This window comes from Humulus lupulus, chromosome 6 (genome assembly GCF_963169125.1).
Source record: "Humulus lupulus chromosome 6, drHumLupu1.1, whole genome shotgun sequence".
In the NCBI taxonomy this organism is placed as follows: Eukaryota; Viridiplantae; Streptophyta; class Magnoliopsida; order Rosales; family Cannabaceae; genus Humulus; species Humulus lupulus.
In genome coordinates, this window is record NC_084798.1 from 22,702,500 (window position 1) to 22,722,192 (window position 19,693).

At 40.6% G+C, this 19,693-nt stretch overlaps 1 protein-coding gene across 1 annotated transcript; it reads right to left on the minus strand.

Annotated features, from left to right (window-relative positions):
- Positions 1 to 11,046: 11,046 nt before the first annotated feature.
- Positions 11,047 to 13,386, minus strand: LOC133781887 (dynamin-related protein 4C-like). Its single transcript, XM_062220994.1, has one exon. The coding sequence runs from the start codon at positions 13,346 to 13,348 to the stop codon at positions 11,315 to 11,317; it is 2,034 nt and encodes a 677-aa protein (XP_062076978.1). The 5' UTR covers positions 13,349 to 13,386; the 3' UTR covers positions 11,047 to 11,314.
- Between the last annotated feature and the right edge of the window lie 6,307 nt (positions 13,387 to 19,693).

Genomic DNA, 19,693 nt, shown 5'->3' on the forward strand with positions numbered 1-19,693 from the left:
TAATGGCCTTAATTAGTGTGCCGGGAGGGCATAATTGGTTTATGTGTGATTTAAATGATTTAATGCATGACTATGAGTATTAGTATGCATATAGGCCCTGTTTAGCTTGTAAGGGCATATTCGTAATTTTGGCCCGTTGATGGCACAAATGTGATTAATTGTGATAAACTGTTAAGACCACATTATTATGTGGATGTATTTGCAGCATATGGCTCGAGACGATCCTAGTGAGCGGTTTAGCGAAATAGTCACGGCGAGAATTTATACCCGGCTCGGGGGGGAACTATATTGAAGATTTATAGACATTGGGAAAAATAATTGGTGATTAATTAGATGACAGGATTTAAGTAGTAAACGTTTGGGACACTCGAGGAATTAGCGCGAATTGGGAGCAATGACCAAAATTCCCTTAAAGTGACTAAAAGACTTGGATTTAATTGGGAGGGCAAAAGGGTCTTTTTCCTATTAAGGGGGATAATTAATATATTCTGTTTATTTAGACTTTAGTGGAAGCTGTAGAAAGTGGTAAAAACTGAAGGAAAGAAAGGAAAGGAAAAGGAAAGACAAAAAAATAGAACTCTCTCTCTCTCCCACACGATTTGCTCTCTCTCTCTCACCCTCTCTTCTGGATTTTGAAGCTGTGAACTCAGAGGAAGTCTAGGCTTGGATAGGGGTGTTGATCCTTGGAGTAGCTAAGGGATTCAGTTGGAATTAGTTTCCAATTAAGGTAAGGTTTATGTTTTTTTTTTTTCTGAGTTTACTGAATCTTGTTAAGATTGATCTCTAAATTTGATTATTGGATGGGAATTTAAGGACTTGAGCTTTGGGATTTGAGGAACTACAGTCTAGAAGGGCATAGAAGGCAACCTAGGGTCGAATTCTCTCACATGAGGTAACAATTTTTGGTCTTGAACATTTGAGTTTTGGGTTTCAGATGAAGTTCTTGAGCTTCAAGCTCAATTCTGTTTTTTTGTGTTTGATGATGCTATTGCTAAGTTTTGATGTTGTTAGGTCATGTTGGATGAGATATAGTGGATTGTAGGCTCAATTTGTAGTTTAATTGAGGTTTGGAGTGGGTTTATGGAGCTTTGGCCCAGGGAAGTTCAAAGGAAAGCCCATAAAATTTTGCATGTGTTGGCTGTAGCGCTAGGTAGGGAGCGCTACAGCGCTAGGCCACGTTTTCTGAGGGGCTCGAGTCTCTGACTCTAGTGCTGTAGCGCCCACCATGTAGCACTATAGCGCTGCCCTGGCTCCAGAAATGGGTCTTGGGTATTTTGCTTAGGGGCTCGGGGGTCGATTCCACCACCCCGTTTGGTGGAATTGGGCTTCCCGAGAGCTTGGAATTGGTTCCAAAGTTGGGTTACGAAATTTAATGTTAATGAGGATTCTATTTTACGATTGTGACTAGGTGTACGTTAGGGCTCGGACGGGATCATGCTCGAGGGTCATTTCAATTAGGCAAAGTGCTCGGAATCAATGGTAAGAAAATTGCACCTGGTTATGTGGTTATGTTGGGACTAAGAGTTCCCTATACTTGTATGTAATATTGTGTGATGGTATTATGCCATGTGAACATGAAATAGATGGCCTAAGAGTGCCCGAATTAATATTGGCACAAAAGGACGCGGCTCGGCCACTGGTAGCTGAGGTTAAGTATATAATCACTGAGCACAGCCTAAGCGAGCCGGAGTCAGTGGGATAAACAGAGGGTGTGGCCTAAGGGCGTCGACCTTGGATATTGTATGAAATGTTTATTGTTATTAATCTAATGATTATGGCATGTTTATTACCTGGATGATTGATTATTGGTTTGCAGATTGATATCATTGATTATGTGAACAATGTGGTCTGCTGAGTGTCTGATTGATGATTTATGAATTATCTGACTATTTATTGTCGTTTATGCTTTGCATTATAGTTTTCTTGCTGGGCCTTGGCTCACGGATGCTACGTGGTGCAAGTAAATGCAAGGGCATGGTGGACCAGTCCTGAGTTGGAGAGCTCTGGGGCAGAATGTACATAGTCAGCTGATCGGCCGCCACGCCTGAGAGATGATACAGGGACCTGAAAACCTAAAGTGCCTATTTTGCCATTAGAGTGGCTGGTGGTTGTACATAAACTCTGAAAATTTGTAACTATCCTTTAAAACTTATTTTGGGATCCTATGTATTAAAACATTTATTTTAATGAGAAATGTCCTGTTTATGACCAAAACATTTTAACCTTAACCTAATTACGACTTTAGGGTCACGTTTTCAACTATATAACTTGATTAGCAAGTTTTGCACCTTTACAATCACATAGTGTAACGACCTTGGTTATCCAGGGTGTTACACCCAACTTCACAACATCATCATCATCTACTAACTCTTTACTATTGAAAATTACGCAATTATGCCTTTGACACTTTACCACCAAAACAACCAAATATTTTTTTCTTAAACAGAACTTTCTTTTTATGAATAAGACTTAAATCAGAAAGATCATCACAGTTAAGACCTGTAACAAGGAAAAACTCCTCAATAGAAAATATACAAACCCTACGACCCAACTTAAACCACATCTCCTCATCCTCCCTCTCATAAGACACATCTCTCAACAAAACCAGTTGTGCAAGTTGGGTTTGGAAATGAATATTAGAAACTTCTAAGAAATGCCCAAATGGCATCTTCTTAAACAATGCTTTTTGACTTTTGGTGAACTTAGCTTTCAAGTCTTTAATGACATTCTTCTCATGGAAATGTTGTACCTTACTTCCAAACCTCTTAGAGGGATTGATCTTTAAATGAATTTGCAGAAGAAACAAACAAACAAACCAATTACACAACTTGTAACTGGTTTCATAAAATAGATAAATGTAAACTACTTATCTACTTGTAACCAGTTACACATGTAACCAGAAACAGAAAAACATAACACTTTAAGAAAAAAAAACACAACGATAATAATAAACAAACACAATCCTCCGAATGTGAACTCGATTATAGTAACATCACCATATGAACATTTTTTTATTATACTTAAGAAAATAAACACATACAACAACATGCTTCGTCTCTATGGAATCAGCTATATCATCCTTACTACAAGATGCACATGATACCCTCTTCTATTTAACAGTTGAAGGAGATTTACTCTTCTTCCTTGCAACAGACTTCACACAAGTTATGTTACTCCTTCGAGGAAGAACTTCACCAATATCATCCCCAATATCGCCAGCCTTCGAAGCATCCTCTACAACTTCAGACGATTTCTTCTCAGAATCAAGCACATTCTGAGCAATATTATCAGATGCAAGAGTACCACCAACTTCATCACTAGAGAACTCAGAATGTTCAATCAGAAATCTTTGAACTTAAATACAAAACGCACTGCATAATAAAAAAACAAAAAACACAAATAAAAATGAAAAACGTATATATATAGAGCACAAATTCCAAATAACTACCCATAAACTTTCCCAAAAAGCCTGATCAAAAACTGCCAAAACCCCCACACTAAAAAATTAACCATCACCAGTTAGGCCATTTATATCTAACCTTTGGCCACGTAAGATCCATTACTTTCAAGAATCTTTACAATTATATACATATAATATAAAATAATTACAAAAATCACCTACAAAATTTTATTTACAAAAATGCCTTGCCACATTATCAAAAAATATCTGATTCTAAAAATAATATATCTGAATTGAAAATATTCCCGAAATCCTGAATTTTCCATTTTTCTGGGTCTTCAAAAGTAACCTTTTGGTTACTTATAATGGTGATAAGTTACCAATTAGTCAGTTTTTTCATTAAAAGTTTTATTTTTAGATCATATTATTTCAGTACCTTTTGATTACCTCCAAAACTTATTTGTAGACATCTTAATATACAAATCAATTATTTTTAGGTTATATTATGGTATCTTATTATTTGAAATACATTTTGGTAACCTTCAACCTTATTTCAGAAACTAATGAGTTGTCATATAGTATAATAATTTACCGTACAAATTATTAATTAAAATTAATTTAGTATACTACACGTTAACTTTTAATAAACATTTTTAGTCACTCATGTAATTTGTATCTCTTATTATTTAAGATACTTTTACATTACTTTCAAATCTATTTTAGAAACTAATTAGTCATCATATAGTATAAAAAGTTACTCTAATTCCAAGTTACCATAAATAACTTATTTGAAAATAATACCAATTGGTTATTTTTTTCATAACATAAACTTGGAGCTACTCATAAATATTTACTTTTCATACATAACATAAACCAATTAACCAAAATTTTGAAAATAAGCTTACACTTAACTAAAATAATTTTTTTTAAAAAGGTAACAAATTAGTATTTAATTGGTATTTATAAGCAACCAAAATGGTTACTTTTGATTCCGGTGACAGCGAAAAAACATATGCTTCTAACATATGATCATCTTGAAGAGTAGGTCGTGATGGTACCACTCTTGAGCCAAAATGATCAACAGTGTGACCAGATTTTTTTTTAAGTTATAAAGAAGAGAGATAATTAAATAATTATTTTAGTGCTGACAATTTTTATATGAGATATGTATTATTTTTATATGCGATGATATAAAAAAATGTTATTTTTGTAATTAAAATTTTTGAGGTTAAATTTGTAAATAAAATCAATTATACGTTGTCAGATGTAATTTTCTCTTACTTTCATCATCCTCAACCTCGTGAGTGCTCTGCAAATGGACCTCAACCATCCGCATTGTGCCCAGTACAATATACTTCTTTTCCTTCCAAGGATTGTTAGTACTATTTTTGTTATTTATTTATTTTCATATAAGCATTTTTCATTTTTTTTGTATGAACAAGGATATATAGTTTGATTATGTATAATTGCATAAATTATTTACATATAATATATATAAATGATAAGGAATTTATTCGGATTAACAATTCACTTGAACGTTTGGGTAGGTAATCATTTGATATCATGTGTTTATAATAATGCTCATTTAATAATTGACATTTTAAAATCATACATATTTAGTATTTTGAAATCGTACATATTTGTTATTATAAATTCAAATTTAATTGATAAAATTTTGTCAATTTAATCAAATTGCTCTTTATTATATGAATTCCAAATTCAAATGTAATTACTTAATTACATATCACTCATGACAGTTTGGTCACATTGATAAAATTTTATTTATCAAATCTGCGTCTAGAGTACTAAATATCTATGATTTTAAAATACAAGGTACTATATAAGCATTATTGAAAAAAGAAGGTACCAAAATAATACTTTGCAAAAACACAAAGTACCAAATAAGTAAATTTCCTTATTATTATTATTATTATTTCGTTGAAGAAAGAAGGACAAGTGATAGCAAAGCCCAAGTTGGCAGCCCACAAACAATCAGCCCAATACAATTGGACCCAGAAGCCATTATACAGCAAGTAAAAGAATGGGAAGAAGCATCGGCTCAACACATCACAGAAGGCTCGAAAGAGAAGGTGAACAGTGAGATCGACCGAGCTGAAAAGGAGGAAACAAGCTGCAAAAGGAAAAGGATCAAGCCAAGCTGGTTGAGAGACTTTGTTCTGCTATGGGCTCGATGAAGGGAGAGAAAGTAAGCTGAGTAGGAGTAACCGAATTTGTTATTGAGAATTGTAATGAGATTTTATAAGCTTTCTTGGATGACTCTATTTTGGCTTATGCTGTGAATGAAAATTGCCTTGAGCAAGTTTGGAGATTAGCTCTGTCTCGAAGAGAGCAATTATCTAACATTGGTGCTTTCATTGACCCTCTTTTTTTCCAGAATGAAGAACGAGGAGATTGCCGCATTGTTACAGGCGTTGGACCTCAAGTGGGAACAGCGATCGGAATCCCAGATGGAGACTATCAAGATGATAATTGACGAACGCTTCAACCAGAATTCTCAGCAATCGCCGGTGAACCAAGTGGGTGAAGCTAGTGGGAGCAGAGACTCAGTTCGGGAACGGAGCCGACGTTCCGATACTGAAACCGATTGCCGAGACATCAACTCAATACTCAAAACCTTGCGAGTTCAGGTGCCTCGCTTTGACGGACAGAATGTGGACGACTGGATTTATAAGATCAATAAGTTTTTTGATCTTCACCAAGTGGATGATGGCATACGATTGGCGGTTGTTCCGTTTCACTTAGACGGACCTCCATCAAGCTGGTTTCAATGGATGGAAAAAGGTGGATCGATTTCTGATTGGGAATCGTTCTTACGGGAATTACAGCTTCGCTTTGGTACTTCCATTTACGACGATCCATTGGGTCGTATTTCGAAACTCACACAGACGGGGAAGGTCTCGGAGTACAGAGAAGAATTTGAACTGCTTATGCCTCGCATCACGGGAGTGGCAGACTCCATGTTCCTGAACTTCTTCATTTGGGGACTGAAGTTAGACATCCGACGTGAGTTATTGATGGCGCCTCCTGCGAACTTGGCCGATGCTATGGCCAAAGCCCAATTATTCGAGGATCTCAATGAAGACCTGTTCGCACGACAAAGGGACCATAATAGAACCGGGTGGATCTCGAAACCAAGTTACACACAGCCCATTTCACAGTCAACTTCTCCTACCACATACAAGCCGAGCACGAGTCTCCCATCGCATCCACTCCAACCATTGGGTAAACCACCCAATACAATCTCTCTGCCAATAAAAAAATTATCCCCCAGTGAAATGAAGGAACGTCGGGAGAAAGGATTATGCTATACATGCGAAGAGAAATTTCATTATGGTCATAAATGCAAGAATAAGATGTTGATTATGTGCGTTCATGATGAGGAAGATGCATCCATGGGGGCTGAAGAGGAGGAACACGAATTTGACAGTCCGGAAGAAGAAGTAAGTCTCAATTCGCTCTCTAACTCATTGAACCCGAGAATTTTTCGCATAACGGCGAAACATGGCAATGAATCACTCGAAGTATTGGTCGACACCGGTAGCAATAATAATTTTATTCAAGAATCATTGGCTACTCAGCTCAATTTGCCTTGGGAGGAGACGAAACGTTTCAAAGTATACATGGGTAATGGAAATTTTTTGCTGTGTTACAAACTGTGCAAGGAGGTCGAGTTGTGGTTACAAGGGCACCGTTTCATAGTAGATCTGTATGTTCTTCCGATCTGTGGCTTGGACGTCGTTTTGGGTATGCAATGGCTTCAAACTTTGGGACCGTGCATTCACGACCACAAGGCGTTAACCATGGAATTTACCTGGCAGGGAAACGTTATTAAGCTATCGGGTTCCACTCAAATTTCTGGGCACCATCTCACTTATACACAGCTCACTACCTTACTGCGCGAAGGAGAAGTTCGGGGTTTATTTAGAGTCGAAACAGCGGAGGACACTAAGGAGAATGACACTACTGATCTGGCAACTCTGGAAGTCTATTTTCCGCCACAGGGTCGGGGATTATTGTCTCAGTTTGCATCAGTTTTTGCTACACCGAATCAGCTGCCTCCTTTTCGTTCGGTGGATCACCGCATTTTTCTCCAGCCAGGCTCGGCACCTGTCAACGTAAGACCGTACCGGTACCCCTATTTTCAAAAGGACGTTATTGAAAAAATGGTGCAAGAGATGCAGGACGTTGGCTTTATTCGCCCAAGTACTAGCCCCTATTCGTCACCTGTGCTCTTAGTAAAAAAGAAAGATGGGTCATGGCGATTTTGCGTGGATTATAGAGCGCTGAATGGTCTCACCATTAAAGACCGTTTCCCCATTCCCACGATCGACGAACTACTCGACGAACTGGGTGGTGCTACCGTCTTCTCCAAGTTAGATCTAAGGGCTGGTTATCATCAAATACGAATGGATTGCAGGGACATTCACAAGACAGCTTTCAGGACGCACCAAGGCCATTACGAATTTGTTGTGATGCCTTTTGGGCTAACCAATGCCCCGTCGAGATTCCAAGCAGCTATGAACCAGGTTTTCAGACCCTATCTTCGACATTTTGTTACTATTTTTTTTGATGATATTCTTGTGTACAGCAGCAATGAGGCCGACCACGCTCAACATCTGGCCATAGTCCTCCGAGTGCTCCAGGATACTAAATTTTTTGCTAAAGCCAGTAAATGCAACTTCTTCCAGCAAAGAGTCGAATATTTGGGCCACCTGGTGTCTTCAAACGGTGTACAGGCTGATCCATCAAAGACTACAGCCATGAACGAATGGCCCGTGCCTACCTCTCTGAAACAACTACGTGGATTCTTGGGTCTTACAGGATATTACCGCCGCTTTGTATCTCATTATGCAACAATAGCAGCTCCTCTGACTGACTTACTGAAGCGAGACAATTTTAGGTGGACTGCCGAAGCTGCTACTGCCTTTGCTCATCTTAAGAAAGCAATGACCGCGACACCCGTACTCAAGTTGCCCGATTTTTCTAAAGATTTTATAGTTGAAACAGATGCATCTAACGTCGGCATTGGAGCTGTTTTAATGCAGGACGGCCACCCATTGGCTTATTTCAGCAAGAAATTGGGACCCCGTTTCATGGGCTCGTCGGCTTATCTAAGGGAGATGCGGGCGACAGTATTTGTTAGGCCGCCATTTCATTATCAGGACAGATCACAGAAGTTTACGGGAGCTCTTAACACAAGTAATTCAAACACCGGAACAACAACAGTTCATTCGTAAGCTGCTGGGTTTTCATTTTACCATTGAATACAAAGCGGGTACATTAAATTCTGCGGCTGATGCCCTTTCCCGAAAGTTTGAGACACCCTCTTCATCATTGTTGATTGGTCATAGTGCTGGTTGTTATGATTTTCTAGAGGAATTACGGCAAGAGAACATTACTTGCCCAGATTTGAGGCTTCTTCACACTCAATTGCAGCAGGGACAGCTCGACGCCACTGTGTATTCTCAGAGAGATGGCCTCATGTACTACTGCCAGAAACTTTTTATTAGTGCCCACTCTAATCTAAAACAGAAACTGCTTCACGAGTTCCACGCTACACCAATGGGAGGCCATGCGGGCATTGAGCACACCTTCTTGCGCTTAGGAGCAAATTTCTTTTGGCATGGGATGCGATCTGATGTTAAGCAATTTGTGGCAACTTGCACTATTTGCCAAACGGTGAAACATTCAACTTCTGTACCATATGGTCTTCTTCAACCGCTGGAAATTCCGGAGAGAGTTTGGGAGGACTTAGCTATGGATTTCATTGTAGGCCTCCCTACCTCTAATGGCGTCACAAACATCTTGGTAGTGATTGATCGTTTCACGAAATATGCACACTTTGGTGCCCTGCCCCGTCAATACTCAGCCACAAAAGTGGCAGATTTATTCAGCAATATGGTCATTAAGCTCCATGGGTTGCCGCGAACTATAGTGAGTGACAGAGATCCGGTGTTTACTAGTGCATTTTGGAAGAAGTTATTTGAGCTTATGGGCACTAAGTTAAAAATGAGCTCAGCTTACCACCCCCAAACGGATGGTCAAACGGAAGTTACGAACCGCTATTTGGAGCAATATCTTCGAGCCTTCACTACTGAGAATCCCAAACAATGGAGCAAGTTTTTGTGTTGGGCAGAGTATCATTATAACACGAGCCACCACTCCGCTATTGCAATGACTCCCTTTCAGGCGGTATATGGCCGAACACCTCCATCCATTCCGACGTATATCAGAGGTTCCACAACTGTTCAGGCGGTAGAGGAAGACTTGCTGACAAGGGACGACATCTTACAGCATCTCAAAGACAACTTGCTCAGGGCTCAAAACAGAATGCGCCAACAGGCTAACAAAAAGCGCAAAGATATCTCCTTCCAGATTGGCGAATTGGTCTTGGTTAAACTCCAACCTTACCGGCAATCCACAGTAGCACACCGCAACAACTTCAAGCTTAGTCGTCGATATTTTGGCCCGTTTGAAGTTATTGGACATGCCGGCCCCGTCGCATATACGTTGAAACTTCCCCAAGGCAGCCGCATCCATCCCACCTTTCACGTATCACTGCTCAAACCATTTCGGGGACCACAACAGTTACCGTGCTATCCCTTGCCTGAGTTCAGCCTGGCTAACAAACCGATTCTAACGCCGCTAGCCATTCTCGCTACCAGAATCCATCAAACAGCTACTGGTACGACTCGTCAAGTACTCGTTCAATGGACTCTCAGTTCTCCTGAAGATGCAACATGGGAAGACTTTGACGCTTTCATACGGATGTACAATCTTGTCGACCTTGAGGACAAGGTCGTGTTCGGAGAGGGAAGCAGTGATAGCAAAGCCCAAGTTGGCAGCCCACAAACAATCAGCCCAATACAATTGGACCCAGAAGCCATTATACAGCAAGTAAAAGAATGGGAAGAAGCATCGGCTCAACACATCACAGAAGGCTCGAAAGAGAAGGTGAACAGTGAGATCGACCGAGCTGAAAAGGAGGAAACAAGCTGCAAAAGGAAAAGGATCAAGCCAAGCTGGTTGAGAGACTTTGTTCTGCTATGGGCTCGATGAAGGGAGAGAAAGTAAGCTGAGTAGGAGTAACCGAATTTGTTATTGAGAATTGTAATGAGATTTTATAAGCTTTCTTGGATGACTCTATTTTGGCTTATGCTGTGAATGAAAATTGCCTTGAGCAAGTTTGGAGATTAGCTCTGTCTCGAAGAGAGCAATTATCTAACAACAAGAGTGATTGAAAAGTATGAAAATTTCTTCTACTTTCATTTTTTGTTTTGGATTGTTCAATTGTAGAATTTTTTTTTCTTGAAAAAAAATTTCATTTCAAGTTACAAATGATGTATACATTATAGCACAGATAATAATATCCAATATTATTTATAATTCCTAACCCGACACAACTCACCAAGAACACTCATGAGAAGAGTGCGGACCTCATCACAAGGAAGGGAAGAAGAAACCACAACAATACCACTACTTTGAGGACCAATACCTACATATTTACAAATTTTGGCCTAGGTGTTCTACCGTTAGGCCTGCACGGTGGTCAGATTACTTTTATTACAATAAAATATTGATATAGTAAATCAATATATTAAAATAGAGCAAAAACAAAAAGGTGATTCTCCCTCACCTTAATTTTATAGATAATTAAAATTACCATAACATTATTTCATTAAAAAAAACAAATTAAAACACACATACACTCATATCACTTTTAACTTAGTTGATAAGATGAATCAAATGATCCACCCCAAACAGCCAAACTAAAACACTGCTACTATATAAATATATATATATATATATATTATAGTAACCATCCACACGGCTAGTAAGATTGCACTTATATATAAATATATATACATATATATAAATATTCTCTCATTATTATTAACCACCTTTGGAAGTAGCAATTCGGTTCATGATTGTGGCCAAAATCTCCTTGCACTCCTTGAGCTTCTTAATACTCGACGCTAGCTTGGCTCGCTTTGAAGCAACAGAAGGCGATTCCTCCATCAATCTCTCCAACCCATTTCCATTATGTGGAGCCATTAACTCATTCACAATCTCCTTCTCCAACTCCTCATTCACAAGCTTATGAACACTCAGCTGCATATGCAGAGCCATGGAGTCCACCAACCTTCTCAGCACAATTCTCCAATACGCAGCCATTCTCATCCTCAAGTCATAAGCATCATGCAAATGTTGAGGAAACGGCTTTGCATTGACCACCTCAACCGAACCAAACCCTTCAATATTTATGCTACCAACGCTATTCACAACTGACATGAACGTGTCCCTCTGAGCCATGAATTTGTTCCATTCCGATACAAATTCCGGGTTGCAAGTATAATCAGTGATCTTTTCCATTTCCACAGCCTCCATAACCCAATTCAGAGATCTCTCTTTCATCTTCTCTATCAGATTAAGCCCTGCTATTCTAGTGGAGAGCTGAAGCTGGTGATAGTCTTCAACACGGCTTACAAGAACAGTGATCACCACCTCTTCTACGTAATCCCATAGCTTTCCCACAAAAGCTATAGGAACACTTGAAACCCCTTTTACCTTTTCTCGTAGTAGAGCCAGAAAAACTGTCCTGGGAAGGAAATTTGGGAGAGCAATCTCCTTGGCTTCCTCCAAATGCTTGATCTCATCCATTAAGAAGTTCCGGGTTCGATCACTTCCAGGACAATTCATAAGCTCATCTGAGAAACTATTGAGCATCTCAACCAACCTAGCTCTACAATGCATATTCTTCTCATCTGGGTACTCATCATATTCTCCTCTCAACAGAATCTTCCTCAGTGTCTCTTTGACCACCCCAATGATCCTCATGACAGTTGTCATGGCCTCAGCCACCGACTTCATAACCTTGGGGAGCTTTTTGATCTCCACAAGATTGTGATTCAACTTATCATTGATCTTCACGACAATGTCAGGTAAGTTTCTAGCTATGCTCTTGGCTTGAATCTGCATGAGTTTCTGAGCCAAAACAGGAATGCCCACCATCGATTTATCGATCTTGGAAAGCTCGGAGTGTGTCTGAAAAAGCGTAGCTTCCCTGTACCGAGCTTCTTCATAGGATTCATCACCAACTCTATTCCTAACACAAACATAACCAAGTCCAATGTTAACATCATTGGCAGTTATCTTCTCCAACAGCCCTTCTGGAGCCTTATCAGACTTGGTGACCACAGCCAGGGTCCTCTCCCCTGTTCGGTCAACGCTATGCGACATTCGAATTGACTCACAAGTGGAAAAGTCATGTGTTGCTTGCAACACATTGAGTATGATGCTAGCTTCAGGCTGAATATACTCCATTATGATATCTTTGATCTGGTCGAAGATATTGTCAGGCTGACCATGAACAGGGACTCTAGTAATCCCAGGGAGATCAACCATTGTCAAATCCGGAACCCCTTTCTTTTTCACCACCAGAGTCAAAGGGGTCTTAGATATTCCTTTCCCATCTCCGGCAAGGGTCTCTGTTGCCAGATTGATAGCTTCAGATGTATTCTCTTCTTTGACGTGAACAACTTCACCATTGTTGTACTGCAAGTAAAGCTCGGGATCATGATGAGGGTTTGTCTGGTTTTGGAGTCTGATTATGAGGGGGACCCTTGTGCATATGCCTTGGCCGCGAGGTAGGCTGATACGAGCGAGTGATTCGAGCACAGATGACTTGCCGGAGGACTGGTCACCGACGACGACGATGGTGGGAAGCTCGATTCCTTCGTCCATAACGGCGAGGTTTCGGAGCCTGTCGACGGCGTCGAGCACGGGGCGGATTCGGTCGTTATAGGAGGAAAAGATTGGTGCAATGAGAGGTAACTCGTCAGTATCATCAAATTTAATGATCTTGTCTGAGCCTGCTTCATCATCATCAGGAGTTTGTATCAAAGAAATGCGCTTTTCACCTGCCATGTTTTTGGTAATCTGCACACTACGAGATAGTAGAGAGAGTTAGAATGAATATGGGTAGTGAGAATGAGTATATGTCTATATATATATGTATGCATAAAACTTAGAGTGAAGAGCAATGCTGACTTGAGATGTAAGCAATATATTGATATTCGAGGGGAAAAAAAAGGTTGCATTTCCGTACGTACGATATTAGGACTTGTCAAATACAAGTTTCAACAAAGTGGTTGTTTCTCTTCTCGACGAAGTAGTCTCTCTCATCAAAAAGGGTGATTATGAAGTAAATAACTTAAAAACATACGAGGCTTTGCTTTTGTTATGAAGGGAGTAAATATATAGCTTGACTAATCATCTATGAAGTATTTCTCACCGTACGAGTCTATGACTGGATTACATATATCATGAGTATATATGGTTTTTAATAATTCGGAATTATTACGGACACCATTTTTCTTAAACTTCGAGATATGCTTTTCTTTAATGCAATCCACACAAGTACCAAAGTCTGCAAAGTCTAAGGTATTGAGAACCCAATTTATCACTAACATTTTAATTCTTTCAATGGAGATGTTACACCCAAATTTCGATAATAAAATAAATAGCATCGAAATGTCGGCTCGAAATAGTTAAGCTCAAAATCGTTAAGCTTGTATCTACAAATGTTAGCAATACACTTATACGAATTGTTAGGTGGTTCCAGATCCGTTATCAGCACTCAAGCATGAGTGGCATTGTTCGAGCCTGAGTTGTAGGCTCAAAAACATCGACCTTCTTTGAGGAACGTGCTCGACCAAATTACTGGATGAGGAGGAGGTTGTAACAGGAACGATGAGCTCGGAGCTTGGCCAGTCTCGAAAGTGCGTCAACACAACAATCGAGCTCAATGACGCGTTTGGCACGCGAAAAAACTGTTAGGAAATCCCTATTTTACAGGGATTCATTATTGTCATATTTTAAATCCCTATTATCATGAGATATTATATAATCAGCGCATTTATAGTATTTATTTTAAATTTGTTTGATTTATTGTAACTTTCCTGAATTAGTGGAAGATATTCTCATAACTAGGCCTATAAATATCTTGGACTATTTCATTTGTGGGGACTCGCAAAAATTGTACTAGAGAATACTCTCCCAAAATTGCTTTCATTCAAAGCTTTGGAAGAGAAGTGAAAATAACAGAGACTCGTGGACTAGATAGATTTTAACTGATGAACCACATAAAAGCCTTTTGAATCCTTCTATTTTTCATATATTCTTGTTTAGTGCTCTTTATATTTAAGTTGACGAAAAACGACATCAACAGTTTGGTGCTTTTATTGAGAGTGTTGACCGCGTTTTTGGCCAACGACGTGTAGACGTCAAAACGACAAAAAACCTTCAAGAGAAATATACGACACAGAAATTTTTTATAGTGGTTCAGCCCCAATGTGTTGGTAATAGCCTAGTCCACTTAGAGTTATGATTATAGATCTACACTCAAGATCAAATGAACCTGAGTCAACTGATTTTCTTTAGTGCAGATGAAATGAATACAATATTTCTCTCCAGATACAAATATCCTCCCAGAAAATTCGAATCGAATCCTTTTTATGATGCCATGAGCCTTGTATTTATAGGCTCAGGATCGTACAAATGATGTCCCCCATAATCGGGATATTTCGCTATTCTCACTATATTCAATTAATAATAATATTCAAAATACAACAACGTATTTTTGTGGGATAATCTTAGAGATTCTCGCACAGGTATGACCGATTCTTGTTGAAACCGTTACTGGGATCCTTTGCGTAGCATTGACTCGTCTAGTCAATCCACATCACACTCAAGAGGAGAACTGAAGGGCCAAAACTCCTCACTGGTCGGCCAAACCTTCACTGGTCGCCCAAGAAAAGTGACTGGTCAAACAAGGACATAACTGGTCGGACAAGCACCTGACTGGGCGGACATGCACATGTTTGGTCGGCCAAGGACATGACTGGGCAGACAAGCATATGACCGGTCGGACAAGCACCTGACTAGTCGGTCAAAAACCTTCACCAGTCTGCCGGACCACTCCAAAGCCAGATTACCCAGCCATTCCTTGCCATTTGTCACTTTTATTGCCACGTCATCATTTTCAAATTTTGGGGATAACATTTTCCCCCCAAGTGCATTATATGATGTTCTCACATAATAAAAAAATTTCTCCACTGCTGACGGCACAATAAAAAATACAACTGTTCATTTTCCCGCCTATGCAACAAACCACGAAGCCATAACAGACCATGATCACTGCAATTAACTGCTCTCAATCGTGGGAAGAAAATATACTCAAGGGAATTCCAAGAGTCTGAGAATAAGTGACAGTTTTCACTTTTTCCCTTTAAATAGACCCATAGGTGCTCATACTCTCATAAGCAAAAAAGAAGAGCAAAAAATTTCCCTCTCCTTCATCTTTTTCCCTCTTGGCCGAATACCCCATAAGTCTTCTTCTTGGCCGAAAGTTCAAAGCTCCATTTTCTTCAAGAAAATCCAAGAATTCTTCAAGAAGTCACATCCTCTTCAAGACATATTTGGGTAAGTCCTTCTTCTTCATCTCCACCTATGTGTTTTTTTTTTCTCAAAGCTTAAGAAAAATAATGTGTAGGCCGAAACCCCCATAGGAAATTTTCTCTTGAGTTTGTTTATGAATCTTTGAAATACAATGTGTATTGTGGCTATTTTGATGTTGTTTAGGCTATGGGTAACTCAATTTTATCTTCAATTTCATGGAAATTTAAAGAAAAATGATTTGTTCAACCTAAATTGCATATATGGGTCTAGGGGTATTTGATGATAGATAGGGTCCTTAGAACTTTTGGAACCTTTCAAATCCCCCATTTTGATCTTGTTATTGTGTATTTTGGGTGAGAAAATGTGTTTGTGTCCTATGAGATTTAGGGTTTATCGAAAAAGGTTGAGGAAAAAAAAACCCATGACCGATCGGGTACCACTTAGCTCTCCTCGGATCGAACCTAGCCCCTAGGAAATGCCTGCACTGCTCGGACAAGGCCCCTTGAGTGCCTTAATACCCCTCGGAACTAGGGTGAAGCCCCTCGGGAGCATCATCGGCTACTCGGATGCCTCGGCGTGACACAGGTGCACCGACTGGATGTCACGTACACGACTGCTGCACTCCTCGGACACGTGCGCACAGCCTGCTCGGATGCCTCAGAGTGACACAGGCCATCCGCTCGGACGTCACGCGGTCTTCTCGGACATGCCAAGACACCCGCTCGGACACTGTGTTGGCTTCTCTGACACACATACACACCGCACCCAATTGCTGGGCCTAGCTCCTCGGATACTCCACCAATCTGCTCGGACATCATGCACTTTAGGCACCAAATTTTTGGCTTATCGTTTTTTCCCTCATACATGCCCATTCTGGGAGTAAAAAATATTTTCACTACCCAATAAAATATTTTATGCATAGTAAATAAACACTTTTCCTTTACATTAATCGATTTATGTTGTTTGGTTACTCACCTCCCCCTATTTTTATTTGTTGTAGATGAATCACTTCAACTATAGGGGAGGTGACAACCATACAAATTCTGACACTTCCATTCCGCAATCGAGCGATACTCCTCAAAGAAGCGACTCTTCGTCGAAGTCTCCTAGCAGTCGCACCCCCGAGGATCGTCTTCGCCGTCTTAAAAAGATCCTTCCCCGATCAGCCTTATATTTCCTCCACGAAGAATAGTTTCTCAATCAACAGGCTGAGCAGTCAGAAATGAGGGTAAAGAAATCTAACAGACTTCCTCAGGACTAGGACCCTCAGGTAGCTCGCAGAGCGGTACAAAAAGTAGTGGAATGCAGTGAGGTCCGAATTGCGGCTTCTTCAAGACCACCTCGCTAGACACAAAAACTCAGCAAGCCTCGGAGAAAAAACACTCAGAAATTTACTACCGAGATCCAGCGATTAGCCGTTCAAAAACTAAGAAAAGAAGGAGAAGAAACACCTTCTTGGTTTACAGCCAAACCCTCAAAGCTTAACCCTGGCATGTTCGACAAACACATTCAAGCCTTGGGTCTGAGAGGGGTTAACGTGATATGTCTGCGCCCTCATTAGAGAGCCAACAAGCCTGGCGGACCATACTGTGCCTGGTCTAGGCACCACGTATACGCAGGAGCTACCATCCCACTGCATTCTTTCTTTCGGTCAGTAGCGGACTAATTCAACGTCTCTCCCTTCCAGATTGCTCCCAATGGGATTCAGGCGTTGTCCGCTCTATACATCCTTTACTTCCTGCAAGGCTGGGATCCACCCACTCCTCATGAAGTGCATTATCTCTTCGATTTCAGGACTAATCCAAGCCACAAGAATACATGTTTTTTCCACATCTTCCACTGGCATAAAGGGATTAAATACCTCTATGGTATCTCTCATAAGTCAAATCCTGGGAAATACTATACAGAGTATTTTCTTACTTCAGATATCAAAGCCAACAACTTAGCTTTTACTCATGCGGGTCCATTTCACTAGCCCTTGCCTACCAAGGAAATGTGTTCCCGAGCAGAAGAATTGGCTAATATGTGCATTGAGGAGAAGAATGTGAAAGAGTTGGTTACTGTGGATAATCTTCAGATGGTGGGCCTGTTACCAAGTAACCAGAACATCATAGTAGAGAGTACTATTGAGGAAGCGAATGCAACTGACCAGTCCAATGCCGATACTAAGGTAGTGACCGATCAGTTCTCTCCTGGACCGTCTCCCTACTCTTGTAGACCAGGTGACCTTATCATTAGGGAACCCCAGCCAGAGGATCAACTCAGACGTGTTATTCCCACACAGCCTGGGAAAGGAAAAACCATCCAGCTTCATAGAGACTTAAGCTCATCATCTGATGAAGAGGATGACTTCCTTTACCAAATCCTAAACTCAGGTCTAGTAGTCATAGTGAGATGTTTGATTTTAAATAACTTGGTTATATGGGATTTATAGAGTTGTCTGGTAGTTGTAATGTATTTACCTACATATTGCTTTACTTTTTACTAACAAATCTTGTGTTTACTCTTTTGCAGATTTAGAGATGTTCAGGAAATTCAACACCATTCTTGCCTAAAAGAGGAAATCTGGGGAAGGAAGTGGCTCCAACACCCCAAGCAAAGTTCCAAGGAAAACCCCGACTAGCCAAGGAAGACAACCCGAGGAGAGGATTACAATCCCGCAGTTGACCCCTTCGTCGATTCCTCCTTTTGCGAGCCTAACCCCCACTCGCCTGACTGGCTTGAGTGAGGCCCTTCGCACTGCTGGTAACATTGGGAAGGAACTGCTTGACCAAACCCTTCGTGATGCTTCAACGATTCAAAGATTTGAATCCTTGCCTCGGCTTAGTGGGGTGTGTCCGAGCAGCCAGGCGCGCATCCGAAAGGTGGTGCCCGAGTGGTGCACGTGGTGTCCAAGCGGATGGTGCGATGTCCAAGTGTTTAGGCCAAGCATCCGAGTGGTTTGCATGGAGTGTCCGAGCAGCTTGGGAGAAGAATGTACAAGTGTCCGAGTGGTTAGAAGAGGATAACCAGTCGACCATACACATGCACTTCCAACAAGCTATTTCTGAAGAGGTGGGGCTCGCTCAGCTGATGAATATAAGTATTTTATCACAAGACAATTTGCTATTAATCATTTTTACTTATAGTAACTTCCTTTTTTTTTTTTCATGCAGTCGCTTATCACCATCAGCCACGCTCAGCATCAAGAAGTAGACTACAAGGAATTGATTAAGGTCTTAAATGATCAACTAGTGGATGCCTAAACTAAAGTGGAGACTTTAACTTCCTCGGAAAAAGATCTCAAATCCAAGGTGGAGCAGGCAGAGAAGACCGTGGCTGAGCAGAATGAGTCTCTTAGGGGGCTGGCTGACGAGAACCAAAAACAAACTCAAATCAACAAGTCGTTGACTGATCAGCTAGAGAAATTGACTATTGAGAATGAGGAGCTAAAGCGAGAGAAAGAAGCCGATCTCGCTCGCTACGAGGAAATTTGTTTCAATTGCTTTTACCAGGTGTGGAAGCTGAACAAGCCTCTCAACCTCGACTTTCTCACAGAGGAGGTCAAGGCATAAGAGCTTGCCAAATGTGAGGCAAAGTCTACTGAGGAGGCAGCTAATCCTAGTGGTACCACACCTTTTTCCCCAACGCTATCGTTCTGACCAGAAGAAGCAAATGATGCTAGGAAGGTGTTGATCAACCTGAGTGACAACCTGACCAGGGAGCCCCATAGCTGACCAGTGAGCCTCCATCCGACCAGAGAGACTCCATCCGACCAGAGAGCCTTCATCCGACCAGCTGAATCCTTAGCATACTAGTAGACCTTTATTTTGT